General features: G+C 44.4%; 2 protein-coding genes across 2 annotated transcripts in view; both read left to right on the forward strand.

The window, feature by feature from the left end:
* The window catches only part of KDSR (3-ketodihydrosphingosine reductase), a 39,048-nt gene extending 24,292 nt beyond the window's left edge, over nucleotides 1-14,756 (forward strand). The window contains exons 7-10 of the mRNA XM_004268068.4: nucleotides 1,259-1,342; nucleotides 4,269-4,352; nucleotides 6,838-6,939; nucleotides 10,855-14,756. Of these exons, the coding sequence (XP_004268116.1) occupies nucleotides 1,259-1,342; nucleotides 4,269-4,352; nucleotides 6,838-6,939; nucleotides 10,855-10,974 (390 nt within the window). The 3' untranslated portion in view covers nucleotides 10,975-14,756. The remainder of the gene's footprint in view (nucleotides 1-1,258; nucleotides 1,343-4,268; nucleotides 4,353-6,837; nucleotides 6,940-10,854) is intronic.
* Nucleotides 14,757-20,840: 6,084 nt separating this feature from the next.
* BCL2 (BCL2 apoptosis regulator) overlaps nucleotides 20,841-27,457 on the forward strand; it is a 182,214-nt gene continuing 175,597 nt past the window's right edge. The window contains exons 1-2 of the mRNA XM_004268067.4: nucleotides 20,841-21,693; nucleotides 21,906-22,755. Of these exons, the coding sequence (XP_004268115.1) occupies nucleotides 22,189-22,755 (567 nt within the window). The 5' untranslated portion in view covers nucleotides 20,841-21,693; nucleotides 21,906-22,188. The remainder of the gene's footprint in view (nucleotides 21,694-21,905; nucleotides 22,756-27,457) is intronic.

The raw sequence follows: 27,457 nt of genomic DNA on the forward strand, positions 1-27,457 counted from the left end.
TGCCCCTGCAGCTCCTCTGCAGCCCTGAGGACCGTGCTTCACAGAAGGAAGTAGGGAGAAAAAAAGCCAAATGTAACACAGGGCCCTGGGATGCTCTCAGAGGCTGTTACACGAGGAAGCAATATAATACTGTCACTTGCAGCTTCCTTAAGACGCACAGTGGTCTTCCTCATGACCAGCTGCCTGTCCGCTGCCAACTTCCTTAGGCGTTTCCGTGCGGCTAAACAGTGAGCCAGAAGCAAACAGAAGTCATGGCAGAGATTCTGATGGTTTCATCCATCCTGCTTAGCGTCACTAAGCCTCAGGGCCAGATACGAGCATGGAGCACGGGGTCAGTGGGAAAGGTGTGTCCTGTCCGACCAGCAGGAGAATCTTCTAGAATTGTCGGAGGTGTGTTTATGAGTGAGGAGACCCAGCAGTGAGGTAAACAAGCCTAGGATTCTGTTCCAGAGAGAGCCAGGGAGCTGGGAAGAGAAGCTGGGAAGGAGTTTGCACGTATAGATGTGGGTTGAGATGGTTCACAGGTGAGGTTGTCCTGGTCTGACCTGGGGGGTCCACGCGGGGGAGCGTCCTGTCTGCTGGCCCTGTGGCGGAGGAAGTGACCCCTGAGCCCCTCATTGGCAGGGGAGTTCCTGAACCAGCACACTTCTCAGGGGATGGATATAATTCTAGACCCGGGTCTGGGGTGGCACAAGAAGGGCATTGGGGAAGGGATTTGAATGATCTCAATATATTTTGTAAATGAAATCAACATAACGAGGGTTTGAGAAGCAGCCGTGAAGGAAAACAAACCCCTCTTGTGGAAAACAAACTTGTTTTCCTTCCTGATGGCCGAGGAGTAGACCTGTCCCGTGGCCTTGGCCACCGAGCCCAAGTGGTGTGCGGTGGCAGGTAGGACGAGCGGATTTCCCCTTAGCATCATCTGCTCTCCTCACGGGCAGCTCCCAGGCCCCTGGTCAGCGGGAGTGGAAGAAACTTAGAAGGAGGCGAATCTCCCTAGGTCAGGGCCAGCTGTTTTCTGGAATCGAGGTTGGGGTGAGCTTTTTGCCTTTACTTCTAAATGATCTTCAGGGCCAGGAGTTTCCTGATTCACCTGGTGGTAGTTCTCTTACAGAATCACCCTGTTGGTCTCACCACCTTTTGAGAAAATCAGGGCCGTATTTAGAATGTCTGCCTGGCAGCCAGTGCAGGTTGATAAGGGAGGATGCGAAATTGTATCTTGTTTACTGAAGGGGTCGATGTTGTCTCTGAAATGCAGGTGAAGCCGTATAATGTTTATGTCACAGTTGCCTACCCACCAGACACAGACACCCCCGGGTTTGCAGAAGAAAACAAAACCAAGGTAAGTATGCCTCTCTGTGCCCTGTTTCGAGTTTTGAACGTAGGAAACCCGTTTTCCCATTTTCTGTCTTTCCACCCTTCGGCCTGGGGGCATTTTCATCAGTCAGAAAATTGAGTTCCTTTCAATTTATGTGCTTGCAAGAGGGCTCCGAACTTTCTGGAACTTTCATTTAGAGTCTTGGAGGATGTAGCCCTATTTCCAAAGGCCATTTTTGCTAAGAATCTTCAAGCTTTAATTAATAAGGTGTTTGCTCTCTGATTGAGAGTACAGCTTGTATTTTAACTAACAAGATAATACTCTTTAAAAATAATATTTTCTCCCCTGGCCTTAAGTACATTTAAATACCTGAAATGGTTGCCTATCCGTTGTCTCCACACGGGGGTCTAATGGGCGCCTAAGACTTAACATTTGCAAAACGAAACTTGCGATTCCCTCTCCTTCCCCCCTTATTATTTTCCATCTCATTACCCGGCGCCCACCATCCCCCCAGCTGCTCAGGCTGGAAACCGCGAGGCCAGCCTTGATTCCTCCTCTCACACCACACATCCAGCTGACATGCACATCCTCTGGGCTCTGTTCTCAGAATTTATCCCAAATCAGACCTTTTTTTTTAACTGCACATATTACTACCATCCCAGCAGTGAGAACCGCTGATGTTTTTGCCTGAACTTCTCTCATGGTCTTCAGCCTGGCCTGCCTGCTCCTTTTCTTACCCCGCTGGGGTCTGTTCTTCGTAAAGTAGCTAGTGATCCTTTTAAAGCCCAAGTCAGGTCTTGTCACTCCCCTGGCCAAACCCCTCTTGTGTAAAAAAAAAAAGCCAAAAAACAAAACTGAAAAAAAAAAAAAAACCCAAAAGATCAAAACCTCCTGTATAGCACAGTCCTGTAGAATGTTCTAGAATGGTGGAAATGGTCCTGCACGCTCCTGTATGGAAGTCACATTGTGGCTGTTGAACACTTGCAGTGCAGCTAGTGGGACCAAGACACTGGATTTCTAATTTTATTTCATTTTAAGTAATTTAAAGTTAGAATTAAATAGCACATGTTGGTGTTGGCTGTATATCAAAGAGTGCAGCTCCCCTAGCTCCCAGCGTGCCTGGAATAGAATCCAGAGGCCTCGAGCCTTTTGGGTCCCACACTGTCTGGACCTCGGCCACCTGTCCACAGCATTTTCTCCTCTCCTTGGCCTTAGCCACACCGGAGCCCTGTCTGTTCCTTGAGCTTGCCTGGCCTGTTAGCACCTGCAGGCTTTGCTCTTGCCATCCTCTCTCTGGATATTCAAATGGATCTTCCTCCTGTGTTTGTTTCCATCTCTGTACAGCCTTCATCTTGGAGAGGACTTCCCTGACCCTCTGTTATCTCAAGTATCCCTCCCGTGAGATGTGAATCCTCTTCCCTGGCCTTATTTTTCTCTATAGTGTTCATCACCTCTGGACATTAACATTAATACAGTGACTGTCAGTCATCCTGAGCTGAATGCCAGCTCTGCACTTTGTTCAGATGAACCTGCCTTGACACGTGGTAGGCACTCTGAGCAAACAAAGTGGGGGAGAAAGGAATCAATCAGAACTTATCCCCTTGAACTTGGTATTGATGTGTTTCCTCTCTTTTATAGTGATGCTTAGTAAGTGTGAATCTGCACAGCATAAAAATTGGCACTTATGCTCCATGGGCTGTATATTTGCAACAAGATGTTTATGATTTAGAAGCTTTTTCTCCTATTCATTTCTCTTTGGCGCTGCCTCTTAAAAATTACTACTATTTCAAAGAAGTAAATTTAAGCCAAATGAATAAGGGGAATCTGCTAAGCAGATTTGCAACATTTGGTAAATGGTCTTTTAGGCAGAAGCCAAAGCTGACAAAGGACGGTGATTTCCCTGTGAAGATTTGATTTTGTTGTTAAATTGGGGTTTTTGTTTTTCCTCCACTAAAATGTCAGGCTGACTTCTTTGGGTAAATAAAATTCTACCTTGATCTGCGGGTCCCGTAGGGGGCGCCATAGTGCCTTTAAATCTCCTGAGTATCTGGCCACACATGGTTATGTTAGCCTGGGGGTCTGGAAGAATCAATGGTGGCACCTTCAAAAGGGCTTTTCTGTGACAAAGTGAGAGAGTGGCATGGACATATATACACTACCAAACGTAAAAGAGACAGCTAGTGGGAAGCAGCCGCATAGCACAGGGAGATCAGCTCGGTGCTTTCTGACCACCTAGAGGGGTGGGATAGGGAGGGTGGGAGGGAGGGAGACGCAAGAGAGAAGAGATATGGGCATATATGTATATGTATAGCTGACTCACTTTGTTATAAAGCAGAAACTAACACACCATTGTAAAGCAATTATACTCCAATAAAGATGTTAAAAAAAAAAGGGCTTTTCTGTTAATTTAGGTTCATCAAGAAACACTTGACTTTTATGAGCACTATGCTATTCTATTTTAAGAAAATATGTTCTGTTTTTTATTTTATTTTATTTTTTCAAGCCTACATGGTAAATAAAATTTATTGTTTCATGCCATTTAAGGCTTAAGTTTTGAAACTTCTAACTGGAACTCCCTTCTAAAGAATTTTTGAGCACATGTGTTGCATGTCGCTCCAAAGAAGATTTTTTAAAAATGAAAATAAAGACAGGGCAAGGTATTTTTTTTTCATTTTTTAAACTTAAGCTCTGATGGTCCTCATTGGAACTGAGACACATCCCACAGAGAGTAGCTGGGGTCTCCTTGTCTTGCTTCAGCTACTGGGCTGAATTTTGTACAGTAACCAGTAATCAGTAAACTGATTTGAAATCTAGATAGAGATAATTCTAAAAACAGGAATCAGTTCAAAGGCAGAAAACTGGAATTATGTATAAATTTGGGGAGGAGGGCTGTAAAATTATTTTTTAACTCGGTGGGCAGTAATGGTATGTCTATTTTTTTCACCTTTAGCCTTTGGAGACTCGTCTTATTTCAGAGACCACATCTGTTTGCAAACCAGAACAAGTGGCCAAACAAATTGTTAAAGATGCCATAGTAAGTAAAAACCTTGTTTCCTTTTATTAATAGTTAACAGTACTGTATTTTCAAAAAGATATTTTTCTGAGGGCTTATTTCAAAATATAAATTATTGGGGTTTTGTGGTGAGTTAAATTCATCATATCTAATATTAGATTGTACTTTTCTTCCCTTGTTGATTCCATGTTGATTAGTAGGTTCTGGAAACTAGTAATATATCTTAATCTTAGGAACAGATTGATCAGTCTGAGAACTTCGGTTCTTTGAAAGGAAAATGAGACTTAACCTGTGATGTGTAAACGGTATGTACTATATACTGTGTGCGGCATGTTGTCCTCTTCTTTCCTGCAGTATTTTCAGTTTTAGATTATTTTAGGTGTCTTACTGCCAGATGTGTTGATGAAGGATTTTTCTTTCACCTTCCTGCTTCCCAGTATCCTTTTCCCAAATGTTTACTAATAAGAAAGTACCACAAGCCCACTGGGCCATCATCCTGTCAACTCAGCTAATGCACTTCCAGGCTACCGAGTTTATTCTGAGTCAGAAATGGTATTTTTAGAAACCAGGTGCTATTCTGTAGGACAGCGTATGTGCCGCAAGCTTTTTGGCAACATTCCCGTTAACCCACACGCAGAAAAGTATACATGTACGGGGGATGTCTGTAAACCTTAGGACCCCTTGAATTTAGGAAATTTGGGGACGATTGGAACGAGAAGCGTCAGGAGGCTGGGCCTTGGCCTGGAAGGAACGTCCGTGCCGTTGCATGTTCAGGCTGAGCCGAGCAGAATACAGGAAGCATCGAAGGCTATTAAAATATCTGCAGAAGTGGGGAGAACTTTGCCCTGATTGTGTTCAAAGGCATAGAAAGAGGGCACCAGCGGATTGGGCGGACTTTGTTTTTCCTGCTTATCTCAAGTCAAAGCAAACACACTCCATGTTTTTCATGATCCGAAGCAGCTCTTTGTATTTTGGCAGGATTCATTTAATCTGGCTGTTCTCACGCTTTTTCATCTCTTGACTCTAAAGTTGTCGACAGCCCCGGAGAACTTTTATTTCCATGGGTTATATATTTGCCGTATCACAAATTGAAACTGCGTCATTTTAAAAATATGTATTCATTTAAAATAACAATGGTAAATCCATTATATTTTAATGAGCATTTTTATAACAAAAATTATTTTTCAAAACAAAATTTAGTGAGAAGGGTGGTGTTGTTTTACATTTCACTGGTTCTTTAATGTCTGTGTTAATAGAGGACAGCTGGATCCTCATAGCTTCTGCATTCGGTCTGCTGTAACATGTTATTTTGAATGAAGGATATAAAGTAGATCTGGCCTTAAGGAGACATATAGTTGGAAGAGGAAGGAATATGTTATAGGCTTCTCAGAGAATTGTGCACGTTCTTATTTATTTTTTGGGAGGGACATAAAACCTAAACTGGATGAATAGTAGTTTCTTAAAGGTTAGTTGCAATGTGAAATTGAAACTCTATCAATGAACTTCTTGTTCTCTGTTACATGTTACATTGGTCTGCCTTGCACTTCGAATGTTTTGTACCCATTCATGGTTTTGTAACATTATGCATTAGTCATTTGGAAAATATGGATTCCTTGAGTTATCAAAAAAATGACATTCATTACTATCACTGCTGATCTTATTATAAAAGTCTTTCTGTATTGGGAAGCTGACAGTCTCAAAATGGCAGATGTACATTTTCCCAATTCTTAATTTTTCCTTGAAATCTCAGATCTGAATATTGATCACAAAAGCTGCCAGTTTTCCTGGAAGCGACAGTCCTTTCATTCATTTTCTGCCAAGTATCTTCCGGATACCCGTGTTTGAATAACCACAGATTGTCAGTCCATGGTTCTTGCATGTAAAAGTAGTGTTCTGCAGAGAAAGCAGGACCTTTCCTGACTGCGGGTGGAGGAGGGCTCTTCTTCCAGGCATCTGTCCCCTTCCATGTGGACTTGTCACAGAATATTAGGACATGTCCTCAAGGGTTGAGATTTAACAAAACGATTAATTTTACTGCTTTATCAAGGGCATTTTTAAGCAAAACTGACATTTCAAAATTTTTTGGAGATTTAAACAATTTCTGTTTTCTTTGTGTATTTATATATCACTGCAAGTGTGTGTGGCAGTGGAGAGGCACCACCAGTGTGCTCTGTGCTAATGAGACAGCAGTTTTGCCTGTCAGCGCAAGTGTCACTGGGTGAAAAAGGCATTTAACGTCTTAGTATCATCATGACAATCGTGTTGTCCTCGTGGAAGGGTCTCAGGACGCTCAGGGTCCATGGACCCCCATTTTGAGAAGTGGCTGTTCAGCCATCCCAGCCCATCTGCTGAGGCCACATTCGGCTCTGAGCTGCGACATGTGCTTTGTTACCCTCTCCTCCTACCTGAAGTGAACAGACACATGTCATTGTTTCCAATGTGACTGAGTTGATTCCTTCCCATGTCGCTACTATTGCCTCTGTCTTTTCTTTTCCTTCTGTTTTAGCAAGGAAATTTCAACAGTTCCATCGGCTCAGATGGGTACATGCTCTCGTCCCTGACCTGTGGAATGGCTCCGGTAACTTCCATCACTGAAGGGCTCCAGCAGGTGAGCTGAGCTGTGCCTAGGCCTCCGGACCGATGGACACACAGACAGACAACAGGCGCCTCTCAGTGAACCTCAATGAGAAAAGGCTAAAGGAAGACATAGCAACTTTACATGAGGATGTGAAGAATTTTTATTGAAGTATCAACTTTTTTCTTCCTTTACCTGGGAGAAGTAAAAAGGAAGTAGGTTAAAGCTGTAACTTGAGGAATTTAGTCTGGGAAGAAGACTTTCATGCTGGGTACTGTGGATATAGAGAGAAAACACTGTCTCTGCTATTGGGGTGTTAATCTGGGTTCTCCTCTGAGAATCACTCATCTTCTGTGTTTGAAAAATGGAAATCTCTGTCACTAGGGGGATGGGGTGGACTTGCCTGAAAGTCCTGGAATATTAGACTGGAACAATTTCCTGTGGGTCAGGCCACAGAAGCTTAGGGAGATAAGTCAGGGATTCAACGCAATCCCTGCCCTCACGGAAATTATAGTTCATCCAGAACACACACAAAAGTTAACTGCTCCTTGATGAGCCGGGTGCCGTGTTTGCTACTGGAGCATCAGAGGTAAGGCAACCTCTCTGACCTCAGGGGGCTTGCAGTCTAGAGGGAGAGACTGATAAGAATGGTGAGGCTAGTACAGTGCAGCGTAATGAGAGTTATAACAGAGGACTTGCTCTAGAAAGACCAAGCCGAGGGTGACGGAGGGTAGGAGGAGGGCAGGGAGGGGTGGGAAGGCCACTGAGCAGGGGCTGCCCCCACTAGCGGGCAGTTTATGACAAAGCGGTACGCTAAATGTGTAGTCGCTGTGCAGTCAATGTGCAGTCGACCACGTCCAGACGGAAAGTCCCCGGGACTTAGGTGTTGATTTTCCTCCCTCTTCTCTTCTCACTGTGATTCTCTCTTAAGAGTAGATGCTAGGGACTTCCCTGGCTGTCTAGTGGTTAAGACTCTGCTCTTCCGCTGCAGGGGGTGCAGGTTCGATCCCCGGTCGGGGAACTAAGATCCCGCGTGCCGTGCGGCCAGGAAAAGAAAAAAAGGACGAGCCACTACATTTCTTTTAGATGTTTTCCCTGGGCTGTGACTTTACGTCTGAAGTTCAACACGTCCACAGGAAGACTTTATAGTATTTTCCCCAGCATCCTGCCCCCTGCCTTCAGTCAGCAGTTCTGTATTCCCTGCCCCCGTGATCAGTGTTCACGTTCACTTCCGAGACCAACCAGAAACGGGTGTGTCATCGCCCACCCAGCTTCTCCTGCCCCTCACATCGGGGCAGCTCTGTCCGCCCGCCCTCTCTTCCTGGGTCGGCCCACTTTCCTGGCCCTGTCACTGCTCGTGCAGCTCAGACCAGGACACTCCGTGCCTGAGGCTCTGTGCGCCAGAGGTTGTGAACTGGGGAGCCACGCGCCTGTGAAACGTTCTGTTTGGTCCATCTGGTATGAGCCTGCGTGTGGAAATAGAATAGTTTCAAAATTAGATTTACGTTCAAAGTCGAGATTTTGGACTTTTCTTGGAGACCCAGCAGCCCAGGGTCTGCATTCTCACCTGGCATCACCGGCTGGCACGGATGCACAGGACACAGACTCCCAGCCCCTGTGGCGCGGCCCTCTGACCTCCGGCCCTGTCACCCCCTCTTCCTTCTCCTCTTGCCCCTCCTCTTCTTTCTGCCACTTTGTCATTGTCCCTCCATCCCCACTTTCCTTTGACCAACTTCCAACCTTCCTTCAAGGCCTCACCTTAAACGTTGCTTTTTCCAGAAATTTCCATGACTGGGTGAAATGCCTTGGACTCACCCCTATTTTAGCCTCTGATTATGCTGTAGTATAATTGCTTTTTTGTGTGTGTTTTTTTTTTTTCATTCCCTTAAGTTAAAAAAACAAAATTTGACTTCATTTATTTATTTATTTTGCGGTACGCGGGCCTCTCACTGCTGTGGCCTCTCCCGTTGCGGAGCACAGGCTCCGGACGCGCAGGCTCAGTGGCCATGGCTCACGGGCCCAGCCACTCCGCGGCATGTGGGATCTTCCTGGACCGGGTCACGAACCCGTGTCCCCTGCATCGGCAGGCGGACTCCCAACCACTGTGCCACCAGGGAAGCCCTGACTTTATTTTTTAGAGCAGTTTTAGGGTTGTAAAAAATGTGAGCGGGAATTAGTGAGTTGCTGCAGACCCTCTCTTTCCCTCCCCCCTCCCTATTATTAACATCTTGCCTTACTGTGGCCGCACTGTTACAGTTGATGAGCCAGTATTGATACATTATTACCAACTGAAGTGCATACTTTGCACTAGGGTTTATTCATGGCGTTATCCATCCATCCTGTGGGTTTTGACAAATGTAGAACGACATGTGTCCACCATTGCAGTGTCATACAGGCTATTCACTGCCCTGACGTTCCCCTATGTCCACCTGTTCATCCCCCACCCCCCTTCTGAACCCCTGGCAACCCTTGATCTTTTTACTGTCTCCAGAGTTTTCCTTTTCCAGCTTCCCTTTGGTTTTTACATTTTTCAAAATTATCCTTGCGCACACTTCAGAGAATCAAATTGTTTTTAAGACTCATTATGAGAAACAGCAAACCCTCACCCCATATCCCGCGTTTCACCTTTCTCAGGAGCAGTCAGGCTGTCCTCTTAGCTGGACCTTCTGACCTTCACCTCCTTATCTCTAGGCAGATACTTACGTGGCCGCTTCCACTTGATTTCTCAGTTCGGGATCAGGTACTAGCTCTGCTCTGAAGGATGACGATGGAGCTCTCCTTTTTCCACCCTGTCCCACCTGCTCACACCCGCCTCTCCTCCATCCCCACCCTCCCTTTTTAGTGATATTGTGATTTTGGTTAGATCTGTATTGAGATAACCATCCTTAGGGCTATTTAAATGCTCTTCACAGCTGAGCTATGTAATGCACATAACTAATTTTCCTTTCTTATACAACCTTTTGTTTTCCCTGAAACTATTGTTGGCCTTTTTTATGTATTATTTCTGTGTATTATTCCTAATGACTGTCTTCATCTCCTCTCAGAAATATCAGATACTCTGTCAGTTTCACCACTGGAAGGAATGCCTCCTGGTGCCTTCTGACCTGCCTGTCAGGAGTGGCTGCCCCCAGTCTGGTGCTTAGCTGACCTCGGCCTCCCCTTCACGGTCATCCTGGGGGACCCGTCTGCCTCTCTTGGGTATTGGGTCCCCTGCCTTCTGCGTCACAGGACATTGCCTTTCTTTGTTGACACCGCTCTCTTTGGCTGTTTACCTCTTCTGGTAGCTTCCTAAAAAAAGGGTGCTGGGGAGGCAAATTTTTTGAGGCTTTGTGTATCTGAAACTATTTCTTTTTAAAATTTCCACGTACAGGTGTTGTAGTGAGAGTTCTTTAGTGGAAAGAGTGAAAATTAATGGATATGGTTAATTGCTGTCTTAACCCTGAAATAGTAATTGCCCTCTTTCAGTTGGTTGTCTGCCCTGGTACGGAGTGCGCGGTGGAGGCCGGCCCTGGGCTTTCTCACCACAGTGCTCTCAGCACCTAGTGTAGGGTCTGCCTCTTATGATCAGAACATAAACCTTAAACCAAAAGGCCTTGATTGTAGCTTGTATACTTGAGGTGCTGCGCTGGATCTACCCTAGCTCAGGGAACCCCAAGACTACTAAGAATCCCTATTTTGTTCTTTGTATAATTTGCATATATTAACTGGACAAATGTTTTGTCGTTACCTGTCTGGCAGGCCCCGTGCTGCCCAGTGGCTCAGAGCAGACAACTTCTGTTCTCCGTGTTCTGCTGGCACTTACAAAGTTTTCATTATACGTACTCATCCCTGGAGCAGATTGGAAGATGCGTCTTAGAAACTATTTATCAGAGACATATCCTAAAATCCCTTGACATGGATGATTGTGTCGTCCTGTTGCATGAGCTCAAAGGTCTCTTTGTCTTGCAGGTAGTCACCATGGGCCTCTTCCGTACGATTGCTTTGTTTTACCTTGGAAGCTTCGACAGTATAGTTCGTCGCTGCATGATGCAGAGAGCGAAATCTGAAATTGCAGACAAAACTGCCTAATTCTTATCCCTTGGAAAAAGACTTTCTAAATAATTTGACCAGCTTGCTGCTAAACGGGACGCAGTTTTTGGCCTGCAGACATTCGTGTCTTGCTTTCGAATCTGTGAGATTGGACCAGTGCTCTTCAGAAACCTGGCTGCAAGCAGGGGGATAGACGTTCAACTCCAGAGAATATTATTAATACTATGCAAATTGGGAGCAGGAGACCACTTGATTCTCCGAGGCGGAGAAGCGATGGTAAGGGAATTCATAGCGTGTGAGCAGGGTAAATGACAGGATTCCAGAGTGATCACTGAAAATTTTTTTCTATTTATTCTTTTTTTTTCCCTGGTAGAGATCAAGTCCAGAAATGTACTTTCCAAGCACTTTTTTTAACCTTTCATGAGAGGCAGTTTATGGGTTCCTGGGGCCTTTTTCTTTTCTTTTTTCTTTTTTTTCTTTTTAACTTGGTGTATTTTATTCCAGATGCATTTTATACATTGCCGCTGTGTCTGAGTGCATAGTAACGTCCCTCACTTACTCTGTTGCTGGTGGACTCTCGTGGCTTCTCTCTCTTTGATCCCATAAAACTACAAGGGGGATGGGAGAGGGCAATGCAGTGGAACAAAGGAGATAAATATTTTCCAGTCGGAAAAAATAATGCTTTCTTGTCTTCTTTAGACTCAAATGCTTAGGGCACTGTTCATTTTTCATTCACTGGGAAAGGCAGGCTCCTAAAATGTTTTCTGAAGAGAAGTCAAATCTTAGAAGCTTAAAAGTTTACAATTTCTTCAATAGCCATGATGACCTGAAGCTCACCCATGCCATTGTAGTGTCTTATTCTTCCCATGTCTTCCTTCCCAATTTTGCTTACACTGCTATAATATTTTTGTAAAAAAAAAAGAGAAGACCAGTTTTTTTTGACTTGACTTTTTAAATTAATTAATGAATTTATTAAAGCAAATGAAAAAATTAGAAAGCGTGACCTTTGTCTCCTCGTAGCATATATGTAGCTTTTAAGAAAGGCTGATGATAGCATGTTTCAGTTTTATTCGTTAAGAAAAAAAATGTAGGACGACAAGGCCGATGTTGAAGATACTCGTTTTTGAAATAAAATGATCACCCTGTTCTTCCTATGACTCTCCCACTGACCCTGAGAACATCCTCTCTGTACCACATGTTAAGAAAGCCCAGCCATCACTCTCACCGTAGAGACCTGGAAATCCTGTTGGTCCCCTGAGTTTTGTTTCAAGATGCCAGGCTCCGTTGTCCATTGGTTGGATTTCCACAGCAAGTGCCTCTGTTGAGTTTTAGCCACAGCCACCTGCTTCGCTCTGTCATTGTATGTGTTCCTCCGACTTGAGGGCAGTCACCTCCATTGTAACGCTGTGTCCCCTCCCCTCTGCATACACAGTAAGTTTATACATTACCACCTTCCAGTTCCTTTTGGTGAGAAAAGACCACTCTTTTGAAGAAGAAACTTTTTTTTATTGTTTAAAAAAAAACAACACAAAAGGTTGTTTCGGTAACAGTACAAAACAATACAATTCTACAAAAGATTAAAGACCTAAAAATTATTGCAAATCTTTTTTGCTTTTGAGTTTTTGAACTCTTGACTTTAAAATGACTTAATTTTTACAAAGTAAGATGTCTAATGGCTTTAATCCATGGTGTCTTTTTAAAAGACATGAGAATGGCACATTTTCAAACACTGACAAAGACAGAAGAAATTATTATTTAATATATAAGGTGCTTGGGATGACTTCATTGCAGTTTATGGGAGTGGTTTGAACCCATAATGGTTTCATGAATCTTTCAGCCTTAGAGAGCCATCATCTGCAACGTTGAGTCATATCGGGCAGTCTCTGAAAGGGAGTAAAGGCTGTGTTCTCCTAATTCACAGATACAAATTAATAGCTGGGTGCTTCTCAATTTTATTCTTTTCTCATAAATGTTTCTCGAATGTTGGCACCTTCTACTGAAGGTCTATATTAAAATCTAGTCCCAGGTGGTGCCTCATTTAATAAAATTAACTATTTTGCAATAGTTATTTCAATATACATTTCTCAAGGTATCCTCAGAGAGAACACTGTGACTCCAGGTCACCTACTGCATTAACAAATTTGCAATGCCCTGTTCCACGGTGGGGAGATATCCCCAACCCAAATGAAGCTCAGGCATGAGAGCAGATCTGTGGAGGTTATAGTATCAGGGAATGGGCTGCTTTGTCAGAGACGGCAAAGGTCTACATTCTTGTAACCAAAAAGCTTTGAAAACTGAGGTGTTCCTTTTTTTCTCCCTAAATTTGGTGCCGTAATTCATTTGATAGCAAAACCTGACTTGAACTGACTTGAGATTATTATAGTTTTTATTTATGCCACTCCATGGGCTGTTCATTAATTTTGTCTGAAGAAATACCAATGAGTTTGACTTACAGGGATTGCCCCAGACTCTGTGGAGATGTTTTGTAATATCCAGTATATGCCCCATACTACCTTTTTAAATGCAAAAAAAAAAAATGATGAATTCTGAAACACATCTGGCCTGAAGGGCTTTGGATGAGGGATTGTAGACACTTAAGCAGCATCACATAACGATCTGGCTTCATCCAAACCATGAACATATTACAAGGCAAATTCTATTTTTTATCCTTTTTGGCTCAATTCTTGTACAACCTTTTTTATACCGACTTGCTTTTTTGCTCAGGGGAAGAAGAGAAAGCCTGAGTCAGATTGTTAGGGAAACTACTGGCTTTTTTTTAAGGATTGCATTGATTCCACACTTTCTATTGTACCCAGAAGTGGGTATGTCTTACTTGTGGCAGAAGAAGTTCAATCATAATTCTGTTGAAATGTGGGTTCTCTCTGTGTGAGACATAGGTTATTATGTGAGTTTCAGTTCCAAGTGTCTGCCTCTGCTAGGTTGGGGTGTACTGTTTTATTATAATGTATTTGTGAGTATATTTATTTTAAAATGCTTAACGTTACTCAGCCTTAGAAATTCCAAAATATGTTCAAGGACCCTCTATCATTGAAAAAGGTGTAGAAACAATTCTCATTTATTTTTACAAAAACAAAGTCAAGAGAGTTGTTCTTTATGTTTTAAAATTTAACTTTCACACCTGAAAGGAGAAGAAACTAAAAATGCTGTTAGTGATGGTCCCTTTATACAAACACATATATGTTTAATTATGTCTCTATTTGGATCTGTTAAGCCATATGTTGTTGATTCTTAGAAGTAAACATTTGAGAGACCATTTCTAATATTTAGATGACAAGAGCATTTTGATCACAGTTGCTTAGATGCAAAGAATTGTATGTCTTTGTCTTTCTAGAAGTCAATACCATAATAATTTTTTTTCTTACTGAATTGTATCATCAACAGATTTATTACATCATATTCCACTTTAAACGTGTCTTAACTCACTTGAGGACACTTAAAAGATTCACACTTTTTGACATAAAATGTTTTGAATCTTTCTCATTTCCTTATCTTCTTAGTGACTCAGCTTTGAAAAAATACCTACTAACCATAACCTTCCATATTCTGGACTAAATCTTGTTTAGTTCAGACCAGTGATGGCAGATTTGGTATTTTGAAGAGGAGGTAATAGCTATTATATTTTACACTTGCTTGATATGACAACTCTAAAGACATTTTTAAACTGTTAAGAGTGCCTATGGCTATTTTGATATATATTAGAACCTGTGTTTGCTACTTTAGAAGCTTTTGTGGCAGAATTGTAACCTGATTTTCATATCTTGTATTTCTGAATCACAACAAGAAATAAATGGGGAACACGCTTTACAGATTCAAAAACTTCTTTTTTAGAAATGTCCATTTTTTTAAAGAGATGTTTAAACAAACACAAACCTCTTTCATAATGTTATCCTAACCTTGCATCTTAAACACTTGACAAGGCTTGATTTATATCACTTTTTTAGGAAGTAATATGTTCACGGTATTTCGTATTCTGGGCCCTCGTTTCAAATGTGTTCAGTGTTTGTTTGACTCCAGTGTGGGATATATGAGTCAAAGAGTAAGAAATGTGGAATTTAATAAAATTTCTTAAGTAATTATGTTTCATACACAAATAAATTGATTTCCCATACTTTAAACCTTCATATTCCAACAATGAAATATCTCCTAGACTCTTGAAGGGCATAGAAGAGAGATACGGGAAAGGACACGCCTTAATATTTATTTCTCCGTCCTTAAATAGAAAAATTTTGGTCACATTGAGAAGAGATGCTTTGGATGTCTTGATTGGCAAACTTAACCTGTCTTTAAATTTGAGCAACTTATATATGTAAATGGCGTAGATATCACTTCTATAATTTTTTATGTTTGGACGTTTAAAAAGAGAAACATTTCCTGACCTCTGTTCCACTCCTGATTTTATACACCCCATTTTTCCTCCTTCAACATGTATTTATTGAGTGCCTGTGACGAGCTCGGTATCCAGGCGCCAGGGATATGACTTTGCATAAACAATCTGTCCCTCCCTCGTGGCAATTACATTTCTTATTTCCCTCCCCCCTTCATCCCTCTGAAGGCTCTTACAAGCCTTACGAGAGGAAGGGGAACCACTCCCCATTCCTTTCTTCAGGCCTCTGAATTTTATGCCACAATTATTTGAATGCCAGGCACTATTCTAGGCTGGGAATGCACGAAGGCAAATATGGTCCCTGCCCTCAAATAGTTTATAATCTAGGGAGAAAGACACACGTCAGAAATTACATGGTGATCCAACAATAGCTATGATTAAGGTATCATAACATTTGAAAACGTAACCCGTGCTAGTCACTGTTGTGAGTGCTTTGCATTTTACTCATTTAAATCATCCACTAACCCTACCAGTGGTACCTTTATATCCCCATGTTATAAATGAGGGCACAGGCACAGAGCGGGTGTAAGTAACTAGGTTAGGGTCGCGGCTGCAAAGCGATGAAGCCAGGATCCACACCAGTTTTCTGTCTTCGAAGCTCCTAGCCTGCGTACGAAACCTCTTCTAATGGCATAAGTGGAATCCTAGGACTGCCCAGGATAGTCGGGGATGATCTCACAGTGGAGAAAGTTGTTGAGGTAAACCTTGAGGAATGAGTATGAATTTGCCACAGGAAAGTCGGGTTCCTTTCAGGGAGATGAGCAGATGTGCAAAGGCAAAAGACACGCGAGATCTTGGCGTATTCCAGAAAGCACATAGAGGTGATGTGGCTACAAGAAGGGAAAGTGGAAGGATTGGGTGGGTGTCCAGGGGGTAGGCTTGGGCCACATCATCCCATGCACAGGAGTTGAGATTTCGGCCTCTGAAGAGCTTTGAGCAGAAATATGAAATGGCAATATTTAGAAAGATCATGGTTCCCTTTGAAATTCAGGCGTTGCTGAGCCCTTGCGCCTTGGAATAAACATTTCTCATTACTTTGGAAAAAAACATATTAAGATAGAAGATAAACATATTGTTAAGGGTTGAATTGTGTGTCCTCAAAAGATGTTGATGTCCTAATCCCCAGTACCTGTGGATGTGACCTTATTTGGGAATGAGGTCTTCATAGATATAACCAAGTTAAGATGAGGTTATTAGGGTCTTAATCCAATGTGACTGGTGACCTCATAAAAATAGGAGAAAACAGACACACAGGGAGAATGCCACAGGAGGACGGTGGTACAGATCGGAGTGAAGCAGCTGCAAGCCAAAGATTGCCAGCCCCCAACGAAAGCTAGAAAGAGGTAAGGCAAGATTTCTCCCCAGAGCCTTCAGAGGAGCATGGCCCTACTGACACCTTGATTTTGGACTTTGAGCTTCCAGAACTGTGGGAGAATAAATTTCTGCTTTCAGCCACCCAGTTTGTGGTACTTTGTTACTGCAGCTCTAGATAACAACATATTAACCTTGGTTTTTCTAAATGTGTTCATCAACAGTTAATGTCTGGGAGATACTGTGCTCTGTGCTAAAGCGTATAAGAGAATAAACATTAGTTATGGAACATAAGAATGTATATTCTTTGCCTGTTTCCCCTCAATACTATGGTGATTCATGTCAATCCAACAAGAGCAGTAAACATTTGAAACGTATAAGACAAGTTCCTAATCTCAGTTGATTCACTTTAAATGCCAAGTCATTAATTTGAATGGAAAAAATTGCCACGACTGAGTTTATTGTGCTTTCCTTTGTAAACCACACGTAAACGTTCTTTGCTGGCTGTTAAACTTGCGCAACAGAATGACTTCCCTGCACTTCGTTGCTTGGTTTCAAAAGTTGTTGCTTGGGGCTTCCCTGGTGGTGCAGTGGTTGAGAGTCCGCCTGCCGATACAGGGGACACGGGTTCGTTTCCCAGTCCGGGAAGATCCCCACATGCCGTGGAGCGGCTGGGCCCATGAGCCATGGTGGCTGAGCCTGTGCGTCCAGAGCCTGTGCTCTGCAATGGGAGAGGCCACAACAGTGAGAGGCCCGTGTATCGCAAAAAAAAAAAAAAAAGGTTGTTGCTTAATGATTCCAAACATTTTTTTGAGGCTTAGGACCCACCCAAAATTAGCCAGGTGGGTTTTTCAGTTAAACCAAGGCTTGTTGGTTTAGATTTGGTAAAAGAGTTTCCTGATGAGGACAAGGATGGTTTGAGAGCACACAGTGGATTACTTGGATGCGATCACACTTACAGAAGAGGGGCTCTGGAGCAGAAATGAGTCAGGAACAGTACTACTGTTAGTATTACTAGTAACTAATGCTAATAGGGAATTAGTATTATAATAATAACATTATTTTATAATGTTTGCCAACAACATGTGTAAACTGTCTTAAAGCATATGGCCCTATTTAACATAAGAGTTTGTAGTATATAAGATACTTATGTCAATTGTATCTCAATAAAGTTGGAAACAATAATGTAGAAGATACTTGAAATTGGAAATTAGTGTTTTGGATTGCTTATCTAGGCCTGTGGGATGTTATTTTTTAAGCAGTTTCTTTTTCTTTTATGCAGGCTATCTGCTTGTTTTTACTCTCCCTACTCAGTTCATTTTGTTGATGGATTTATTTTCACGTCAGTTTGCCTAAATGGTTTGGGGTCATGTTTTATATTTTTAACTCTTTCATCTTACCTATTAGTTGTCAGTTCCCTCTCAGTAAACACTGTATTTCTATCCTTGTTTTAAATAAAAATTTTAATAGTTGGGAAGATTTGATATATACCTATATTCAATATTAGTATTTATGTTCAGGTTAGAATAATGTCCTTTTTGAATTTCATAAACTTTGGGAAGATTTATATTGGTGATGGATGAAGAGAACCTTCTGAATGATACTGTTAAACATCAACCAGTAGGTGGCAAAAACTGGCAATAAAAAGCTTTTTGTTTGGCAGATTGGAGAATAAAGAAGGGAAACACAGGCCTTTCAGACCCTTGGTACAATCTCCATTCCCTGCATCTTGTTCTTTTCTCTTCCCGGTGCCACCCTACTGCTAGAAGCCAGCCAGGCAAAACCACGAAAAGGACCATCCATTGGCTCTAAGTGGAAGACGTCTTGGGAAGTGAAAAGCTCACAGTGCCTACATTTTGAAGGTTATCGGAAGGTCTCTAGATTCACACCTAGGACTCCTGACTCAGACCAGTGCTCCCTCCGCTAGCTCACCGATACTCACAGACAAATAGTTAAGTCACACACCTCCAAGGAATACTTGTCCTTACATTTTGGGTGGACTCTAATAAGCATGCAATCTGAATGGAGGAACGGTTTCACTCTTTTGATCGAAAGAGTATCCAGAACATTCCTAGGGAATATATAGCCTTAGTCAAGGAATAATGCAGACCTGTCTGGAGAATGTTTGGTTATGGTCAAGATGCCACTTAAGTGTGGAGGAATCTGTAAAGTGAGGCTCTGTGGAGTAAAGGAGAAAAAAAGGCAGCTTTCCTTTTTCTGGGAATGGGATATCTGTTTCCTTCTGGTCTCCCTCTTTGCAGAAGTACAGTCTTTTTTCCAGCTCTGGCCTCTCATTTCCTCACTGACATGCTAGGTCTCAAGCACTAAGGCTTTCAATTCCTCTTAAGTAATTTTGGGGGGTTAGGACAAGGTTCTGAGGAGATCCCTAAACCATGATGTGTGGCATTAACACGGGCTTCTGCTATTCTGTGAAAACATATATCCAGGTCAGTCTATACCCAGTGTCTCTCTCCAGGCCAGCACACCTCCCTGCCACTGCCATGGATAAAAGGGGACTTTGTTACAGCAGTTGGAAGGCGAGAAGGACCACCTTCCTTCATTCCCTCTTGCCTGGATAAGACATTTGTACCAGGCACCCATTCCTATATGCAAGAGGTTGGCATGTTGGCCGATTGTATTTGATAAAATGAAGAAATGAAAATAATTTGCCGTGCTTATTTTGCCACAGAACGAATGCTTTGATTTTAGACTAGGAAAGACAAAATATAGTGTGAGAACATATTTGTACACATGGCAGTACTCACTTGTCATGTTTCTATGACCTCAACAGGCCAGTGTCCCTATATGTTTGTACTTGAGTCCTATTAGGTGAGCCGCCGTGCTAATTTTTTCCTGGCACTTTATTTGTCAGACTCTTAGAGATAAAAATAAACACGTGCAACTTGTTTGCCCTATGTGCTTTTCTCCTGGGAGCTATTCATCCTGGTGAATTTTTTATAAAAAATGTGTACATATGTATGTGTAATATATAGGTTTGTGTATGTATAGATAACTCGAGAAGGTGCGAACATCTAAGATTGGCTGCTAGGCGACCGCGGAGGCCTTTAGAAACCCACCCACCCTGGCTGGGGGTCTGCGGGCCTGAAAGTTGCCCTGTAGCCCCCAGTGGCGTCCAGCCCTCACCCAGTGCCGAAATTGTTAGGAGCAGAGGAAAAGCATTTACTTAACCACTCGAAAGCCCTTGGTATCCCTCACTAATCCCTTGGCCGCGCCACTGAGAGCTCTGTGTGGCCTCGGTCACGGATGGTGTCTCCGGAGTGTATGTTGTGCGTGGACACCTAGGAAGCAGCTTGCACGTAAACACGATGCTTGGGGCTTCCCTCGCGGATGAACGTGCAGCGTCGCCTCTCTTGATGGGAGGGCAGCGCTGAGGCCCCTGGTAACACGATGTGTGGACACACACGCACGCACACACCGCGCGCGCGCACGGCTAAAAACGGTCGAAGTCCTTGGTAACACGATGCGTGGACGCGGACACACACACACACACACACACACACACACACACACACCCGCGCGCGCACGGCTAGGAAGGGTCGAAGCGATTCCCGGCGCTCTTCCAGCGCTTTTTTTGTCGGCGTCCCCCCCAGCTCCTGGCCCCGGCAGCCGCCCGACCGGCCGCGTGCGGCTCCCCGGGCGCCCCCGGCCCCTCGCGGGCCCCGGAGACTCCGAGCGCGCGCCGGGCCCGCCGCAGGCCCGACGAGGCCCCTGGCACACCCACCGCGCCGCGGCCGCGCGGGAGGCCTGCGCCGCCCGCGCCACCCACCGGCCGGGCCCAGCGGGCGGGCGCAGCGGGCGGGGTCCGTCCCGGGCGCTCCCTCCCCGGCCGCGGGCCTGCGCGCCATGAGTCCCCGGCGGGGCGCGCCACTCCCGGGCCGGCCGCGGCTCCTTTAACCCGGCAAGGGGAGCGGGGCGGAGGGCGCGGAGGGGGCGGAGGGGGCGGCGGGGCGGCACCGAGGAGGGCTCTTTCTTTCTTCTTTTTTTGAATGAACCGTGTGACGTACGAACAGGAAACCAGTCGGTTCGAGAGGAGAATGAAGAGGCCAGGCCCCCCCGCGCCGCGCCCGCCCCCTTCCTCCTCGCGCCCGCCCCCGCCCCCGCCCCCGCCCGCCGCGCTCCCGCCCGTCGCTCTCGGTTTCCCCGCCGAGCCGCCGCCGCCGCCGCAGCCGCCAGCGAAGGTGCCGGGCGCCGGGCCCTCCCCGCCGGCGTGGCCGTCATCGCCCGGAGCGGGTGCGCGGCGGGAGCGCGGGGGAGGCGGGCGCCGCCAGCGCCGCCGCGCAGGACAGGAGGAGGAGAAAGGGTGCGCAGCCCGGAGGCGGGGTGCGCCGGTGGGGTGCAGCGGAAGAGGGGGTCCAGGGGGGAGAACTTCGTAGCAGTCATCCTTTTTAGGAAAAGAGGGAAAAAATAAAGCCCTCCCCCACCACGTCCTTCTCCCCAGCCCTCGCCGCACCACACACAGCGCGGGCTTCTCGCGCTCGGCACCGGCGGGCCGGGCGCGTCCAGCCTTCATTTATCAAGCAGCTTTTCGGAAAATGCATTCGCTGTTCGGAGTTTAATCAGAGGAGGATTCCTGCCCCCGTCCCCGGCTCGTCCACCGGCCCCCGGTCCCTGTCTCTCTCCTGTGGAGGCGTGAAGCGGTCCCGCGGACAGAGATCCATGTCTGTGCCCGCGCGTGTGTGTGCGCGTGTAAATTGCCGAGAGGGGGAAAATCACAGGACTTCTGCAAATACTGGACTGAAAATTGTAATTCATCTGCCGCCGCCGCTGCCTTTCTTTGCTCGTGCTCTTGAGATCTCCGGTTGGGATTCCTACGGATTGACATTTCTGTGAAGAAGTCTGGGAATCAAACTGGAAATTCTCCTAATTTTTACACCCTCCGCCCCCAACTCCTGATTCATTTGGAAGTTTCACAGCAGCTATCACTGGAGAGTTCTGAAGATTGATGGAATCTTTGCCTTATGCATTTGTTTTCACAGAAAAGGAAACTTGACAGAGGATCATGCTGTCCTGAAAAAATACAAGTAAGTTCTTTGCACAGGAAATGGGTTTCATGTAACTTTCAGTGGAAACAGTTGAGATTTTAACTTTAAGTGCATTTGAGTAAGTTTAATTTCCAGGCAGTTTATTATATTATTTTCAGCTGTGTAACTTGTAGTGTGTGTGCCCTGCTTTCACCCACTGTATAAAGGGAAATGCACCTGATTTTGACTGATTAGTTTTTTTAACCTTTCAGCATCACGGAGGAAGTAGACTGATATTAACAATAATTAATAATGTGCCTCATGAAATAAAGATCCGAAAGGAATTTAAATAAAAATTTCCTGCATCTCATGCCAAGAGGGAAACACCAGAATCAAGTGTTCCGCATGACTGAAGACACCCCCTCATCCAAGAATGCAAAGCACATCCAATAAAATAGCTGGATTATAACTATTCTTCTCTCGTGCGGGGCCGTGGGGCGGGAAGCGGGGGCGAGAGGTGCTGTTGGTACCCGGCTGCTTTTCCGTGGGGGAAGGATGGCGCACGCTGGGAGAACAGGGTATGATAACCGGGAGATAGTGATGAAGTACATCCACTATAAGCTGTCGCAGAGGGGCTACGAGTGGGATGCCGGAGACGCGGGCGCCACGTCCCCGGGGGCCGCCCCCGCGCCGGGCATCTTCTCCTCCCAGACTGGGAGCACCCCAGCGCCATCCAGGACCTCCCCGCCGCCGCCCCAGACCGCTCCCGCCGCCCCCGCCGGGGGGCCTGCGCTCAGCCCCGTGCCACCTGTGGTCCACCTGACCCTGCGCCAGGCCGGTGATGATTTTTCTCGTCGCTACCGCCGCGACTTCGCCGAGATGTCCAGCCAGCTGCACCTGACGCCCTTCACCGCGAGGGGACGCTTTGCCACGGTGGTGGAGGAGCTCTTCAGGGATGGAGTGAACTGGGGGAGGATCGTGGCCTTCTTTGAGTTCGGTGGGGTCATGTGTGTGGAGAGCGTCAACCGGGAGATGTCCCCCCTGGTGGACAACATCGCCCTGTGGATGACTGAGTACCTGAACCGACACCTGCACACCTGGATCCAGGATAACGGAGGCTGGGTAGGTGCATGTCTGATTGAATGTGAGTCTGGGCTGGACCTCTCGGGTCTGTGATGCGGAGGTTGGAGTCTGGGTGGGCTACTGGGCCAAGGGAGACTGATGAGCCAATGAAATAATATCAGGGTTGTGGCCTCCCTCCCTCTTTCCCTGTACAGAGGTCTCCCTGCCAACCCAACTGTGATCATTGCTTCCCGGCAAAATTGTTTCCCTTGCTTGCCAGACATTGAGGTTCAAAGATCCAACCTTTGCTGTTCAGTAGGATCTTGGGGTAAATGGCATCCCTTCAGGGTTTCTCAAACTGGGGGTCCAAGGATCCCCCTCATCACGGTACCTGGCCTGAGTAGCCTGTTGAAATGGGACATTTCAGGGACAACTCATAAACTAGATGCCAGGCTGGGCCCTGGCAATCCGCATCAGAAATAAGCTCCCCTGGGGGTTTCTTCTTTGTACTAAAATTTGAGAACCATCCAGTTGGAAGAGCAGACTCCCCCAGGGGACCAAGGGCATGCCTTTTCTGACTCACTTGGTAAGATCTACCCAAAGAGGAAAACCAGTGTAGCCCCTTTCCCTGGAACACCTGGATGTTTGTAAAGAGGTGAGCTGTGACAGAATTTGCGTTGGCTGCGTACCTTGTGTTCTATTTCTATAACTTGTGTGTGATTTTGAGGTTCACTGGAATTTTAGTATCTTCTACTTTTCACCACCTAGAAGCCGCGTGATTTGGTGGTCCCCTCTGCTGGCAAAACTTGCATCTAGAGTATCTATATAAAGTGTAGAAGAATTGATTCGTAGCTGTGGGTTCTCATGCTCTGGCTTTAGTTGAAGTGATTGATGCCTGTATTTCTGAAGAACATCTGTGAACTGTTTTTTTTCTGGTCCTGTTGTGCTAGATAGAGCCTCTATCATGTCGCCATGAAGTTCTTTTTGTGTGTGTGGTTCTTTGGGGGAGGGGTACAGATCCTAAGACTGAAGAAGTGTAATTGACATCTACACTTTATATCTGAAGTGATTAATTTGTGAAAAAGTGCAAGAGGAATTAATTCTTGTCTTTTAATCTGAAGAGCTGTCTTTGAAAAAGGATACAATTCGTGCTTCCTTTCACAGTCTCTAGGGAGAATTACTAATGTTATTATTTTATAGGACCTAACAGGAGCAAAAAGCTTAGAAGTCACTACAGGTGTATTCGATTTCAAGAAGCACGTTACATACTTTACTACAGTTTACAAAGTGTGCTAATGGTAAGGGGCCAAAAAGAGAAAAGCCCAAGAAAAGTAGATGACTGACATGAACATCTGATCCTACTTGACCAAAGTTGACAAAATATTGATGCCACTGTTCAGTGTTTAAAAGTAAAACATCCCCATTTAATCTCTAAAATTTAAATGCTTTTTGTGAATTGTTTGTTTTTCGAGATCTCATATTATCAGATCTTTAGTAATTCTTGAAGAATTCAGTGAAGTGTGTAAAGAATAGTTTTGTTAAATGTTTGGTTAAGTAGGTGGTTTTATTTTTAACCACCATAACCAAAGAGGTAGGGACTTCCAGACGCCAAAAGGATCATTTTAAGACCAAAGTAGAACTAATATAACAGTTTGACTCTTACATATTTTTGTGAAAATAATTTTAAAAATTTTCTTTCTAGTTGAAAGAAATCCATGGTGGTAACTGTCATGTGTCAAGTAATTTAGTAAAAAGATGGGAAATGGAGACATATGTTTATGATAGAAATTAAGATATAATCTTGATCTTTATTGTCGAGTTGTGGTATATTAACATCTCATACAGTTGAATTTTCTTTTTAAGTGAAGGCTCACCTTTTCCTCCTTTCCAAATAGAGTTTTCTTAGTAGAGCCTATCTTTGTGGTCAACAGGTATCTGAGGTTGATAAATGTGGAGGCTACATTTTATGATGCCAAACCACAATGACGTACCGTAGAACATGATAAACTTTTTTTGGACAAAACCTCTTATAGTAAAAATAAATCATATAGAAGCACAAATAGCTGATGGTAAAATGTGTAGCTTTCAGGACAACATATAGATGGATGACTAGGAAAGCAGAGGACTTTGGCAAAAAAAAAAAAAGTATATATCAGGAAATGCAATCATAAATGTCCACTTTGGAATAATAAAAGTGGTAGTACTCGAGAGCCTGACGTACTTATCCTTTCAAAGGTGCATCATGAACCTACATTTTTATTTTAAGCGTTTGGCATACATACAGATTTTCCTCCAAATTTGTACCAATCAGTGTTGCATCTCTAATAATATGTTGCGTCTTGCAGTGTAAAGGACTCAGTAAGGATGGTAAAATTTCAGAAGAGAGCTAGCACATTCTTTTAACGTTGGACAATGTTGTACTTGTACTGTTTACAGGGCTTGGTGGATCAGCTCATCTACTGAATCTATTCTTACGGGGGCTTTAGATTCTAAGTCACATTTTTTTTCTTTGCTGCTGCTACTTCTGAGGCCGAGGAAAAACAGTTTGCGTTCCATGTTCCATAACTTGGAGAAAGCAGGGCCTTGGATGATAGGTGTCTGAGAGATGGTCCTAGAAGTCTACAAATTATAGAAAGACTAAAGAAGAGTTGGCGGTGGAGTGGAGTATGGCTTTATTCCTAAGTCTGAATAAGGCTTCCAGAGGGAGGCAGTTCTAGATGTCTGAGACCCTGCCACTCCAAGTGTGGCTCAGGGACCAGCAGCCTGGGCGTCACCTGGGAGCTTCTTAGAGATGCAGAGTCTCAGGTCCCGCCCCAGAGCTTCTGAGTCAGAATCTGTGGTTTGCAGGTCTACAGGTGTTTGTGTGCACGTGAGAGTTAGAGATGCTGGCTGCCCTCACCGACCATCGATTCTCGTGGACGCCTTTTAGGAAAAATGGCAATCTGGGATGGATGCTACAGTGTAACTTTCCAGTGGCCCCGTGGGTCCATAATATTACCTAGGATGCTGAATATTTCCCATGTGTCCGCTAGAGTGATCTGACCCTTGGAAGAAATAGACTGGAATGCAAGAGAGACAGGAGAGAAATTGTTATAAGCTCCATCCTCTCAAGAATGTTTTGCGTGGTAGCTATACAATTTGTGTTGGCATTACAGACCCCATGAAAGTAAGATAGCTTTTCTACTCCAGTTAAAGACAGGAAATTTAGCTCTTTTAATAGCTCCATTTGGTATTGTTTGATCCCCTTGTAACACAGTTCAAATTCTGTAAATGAGTTTAGGGGCCCTGAGACCGCTTCACGACCAAGGGGCTCTTGCAAGCAGAGGGTTGAAATTTGGGGAAGTTGATGGTGAATGAACATTGATCGCACCCTCTGAACTGAGAAATGTGACAACATTTCGCTTCATGTCTTAGGAGAGAGTGAGATGTTTGACAGCTGCAAGAATGACATGCCATAACTTGGATATTGGGTTCATTCTGTTGATGACATGGTGGTGCGACTTCTTTTGTGTGTTTGTCATTTGGTCTTTGTGGTTTAGGAAGACAGGAACTTACTTCTCCACATCCAGTAGAGGTTGGCTTCCTTTTTATTAGTTGGTCAGCAAGCAGTTTCTCTTTTCTGTACATAGTCCACATCCACCCAAACGTTTGATTAACTGGAAAGCAATACTCTTCTCAGGCCAGTGTACAAAATACATGAAAAAACATCAGTTTTCTAGTGGCTGAGTTTCAGCTGCTTATAGCTAATTTTGGCAACAAAATGATAGTATTAAAAATAGCCTGAAGATGATCCAGTCTTAAATAATATATTTAATGATGAACTTTCCTTGGGAAAGTGCATCTCCCTGCCTGCTAAGAATCACATGACCCCTTTCAGTAATTTATTTTGTAGAGAAAGATACATTATTGCTCCTAGAGTTTGCAGTTATGTGCTGTTGAGCGATTGCTTTTGGGGACTTTTGTAAAATTTTATAGTTCACTCAGTTCTCTTTTCTGTTTTAGGGCCTTTGTTGCTGTTTAATGTTGGTGGAAAACATGGCTTTCTTCTGTGCATCCTGTTACTTTTAGCTGTGCTTTCTAGTGAGAACTGATTGATCTCTTTAGCAATCCTTGATTGAACCGGTACATTTCAGAATTGCTAAATGTTATTAGGCTACACAGCACACCAGGTAACAGAAAGCCACAGATTTTTTTTTTTTTTAAGCCAAACTCTTAAATAGTTTTTCTTTATCTCGACTCCCAGTCCTAGTCAGCTTTTTGGAGGATGATAAACCCACTCATAAAGCAGGTGTGCGGGTGCTGTGTGTATTAATGGTGGTCTCTCCCACTCAGCACGTCCCCGCACCCATTTCTGAGGTCATCCATCGTGTCTTCGCCAAGACTTTAGCAAAGCAGTATTTCAGCAGAAGTGCATTTGTGCTGCAAAAACAACACTGTATTTGTAGTGTACAAGTAAAAAGGTTTTTTTTTTTCCCACAGAGATATATCGTATTTGAGGTTCAATTCAAACAAAATCAGTGCTTGACGTTGAAACGTGGTTAACGATGAGAGTCAGCCAAGGACGGAGACAGTTATTCAACACACATGACTGCAAGTCTTCTATGTGCCTGGCCCTGGGTTAGTTTGGGGGTCCAGGGAGGAAGGCTTTTCCCCTGCTCTGGATGCCCTCCCAGACCAGGGCTGGAGATGTCGTTGTGAACTCAGTTGCCACACAGCCTGATAAAATGATTCTAAACTCTCAGATTTAGAGGGAAAAAGAAGA

The sequence above is a fragment of the Orcinus orca genome, chromosome 15, assembly GCF_937001465.1.
Source record: "Orcinus orca chromosome 15, mOrcOrc1.1, whole genome shotgun sequence".
Lineage (NCBI taxonomy): Eukaryota > Metazoa > Chordata > Mammalia > Artiodactyla > Delphinidae > Orcinus > Orcinus orca.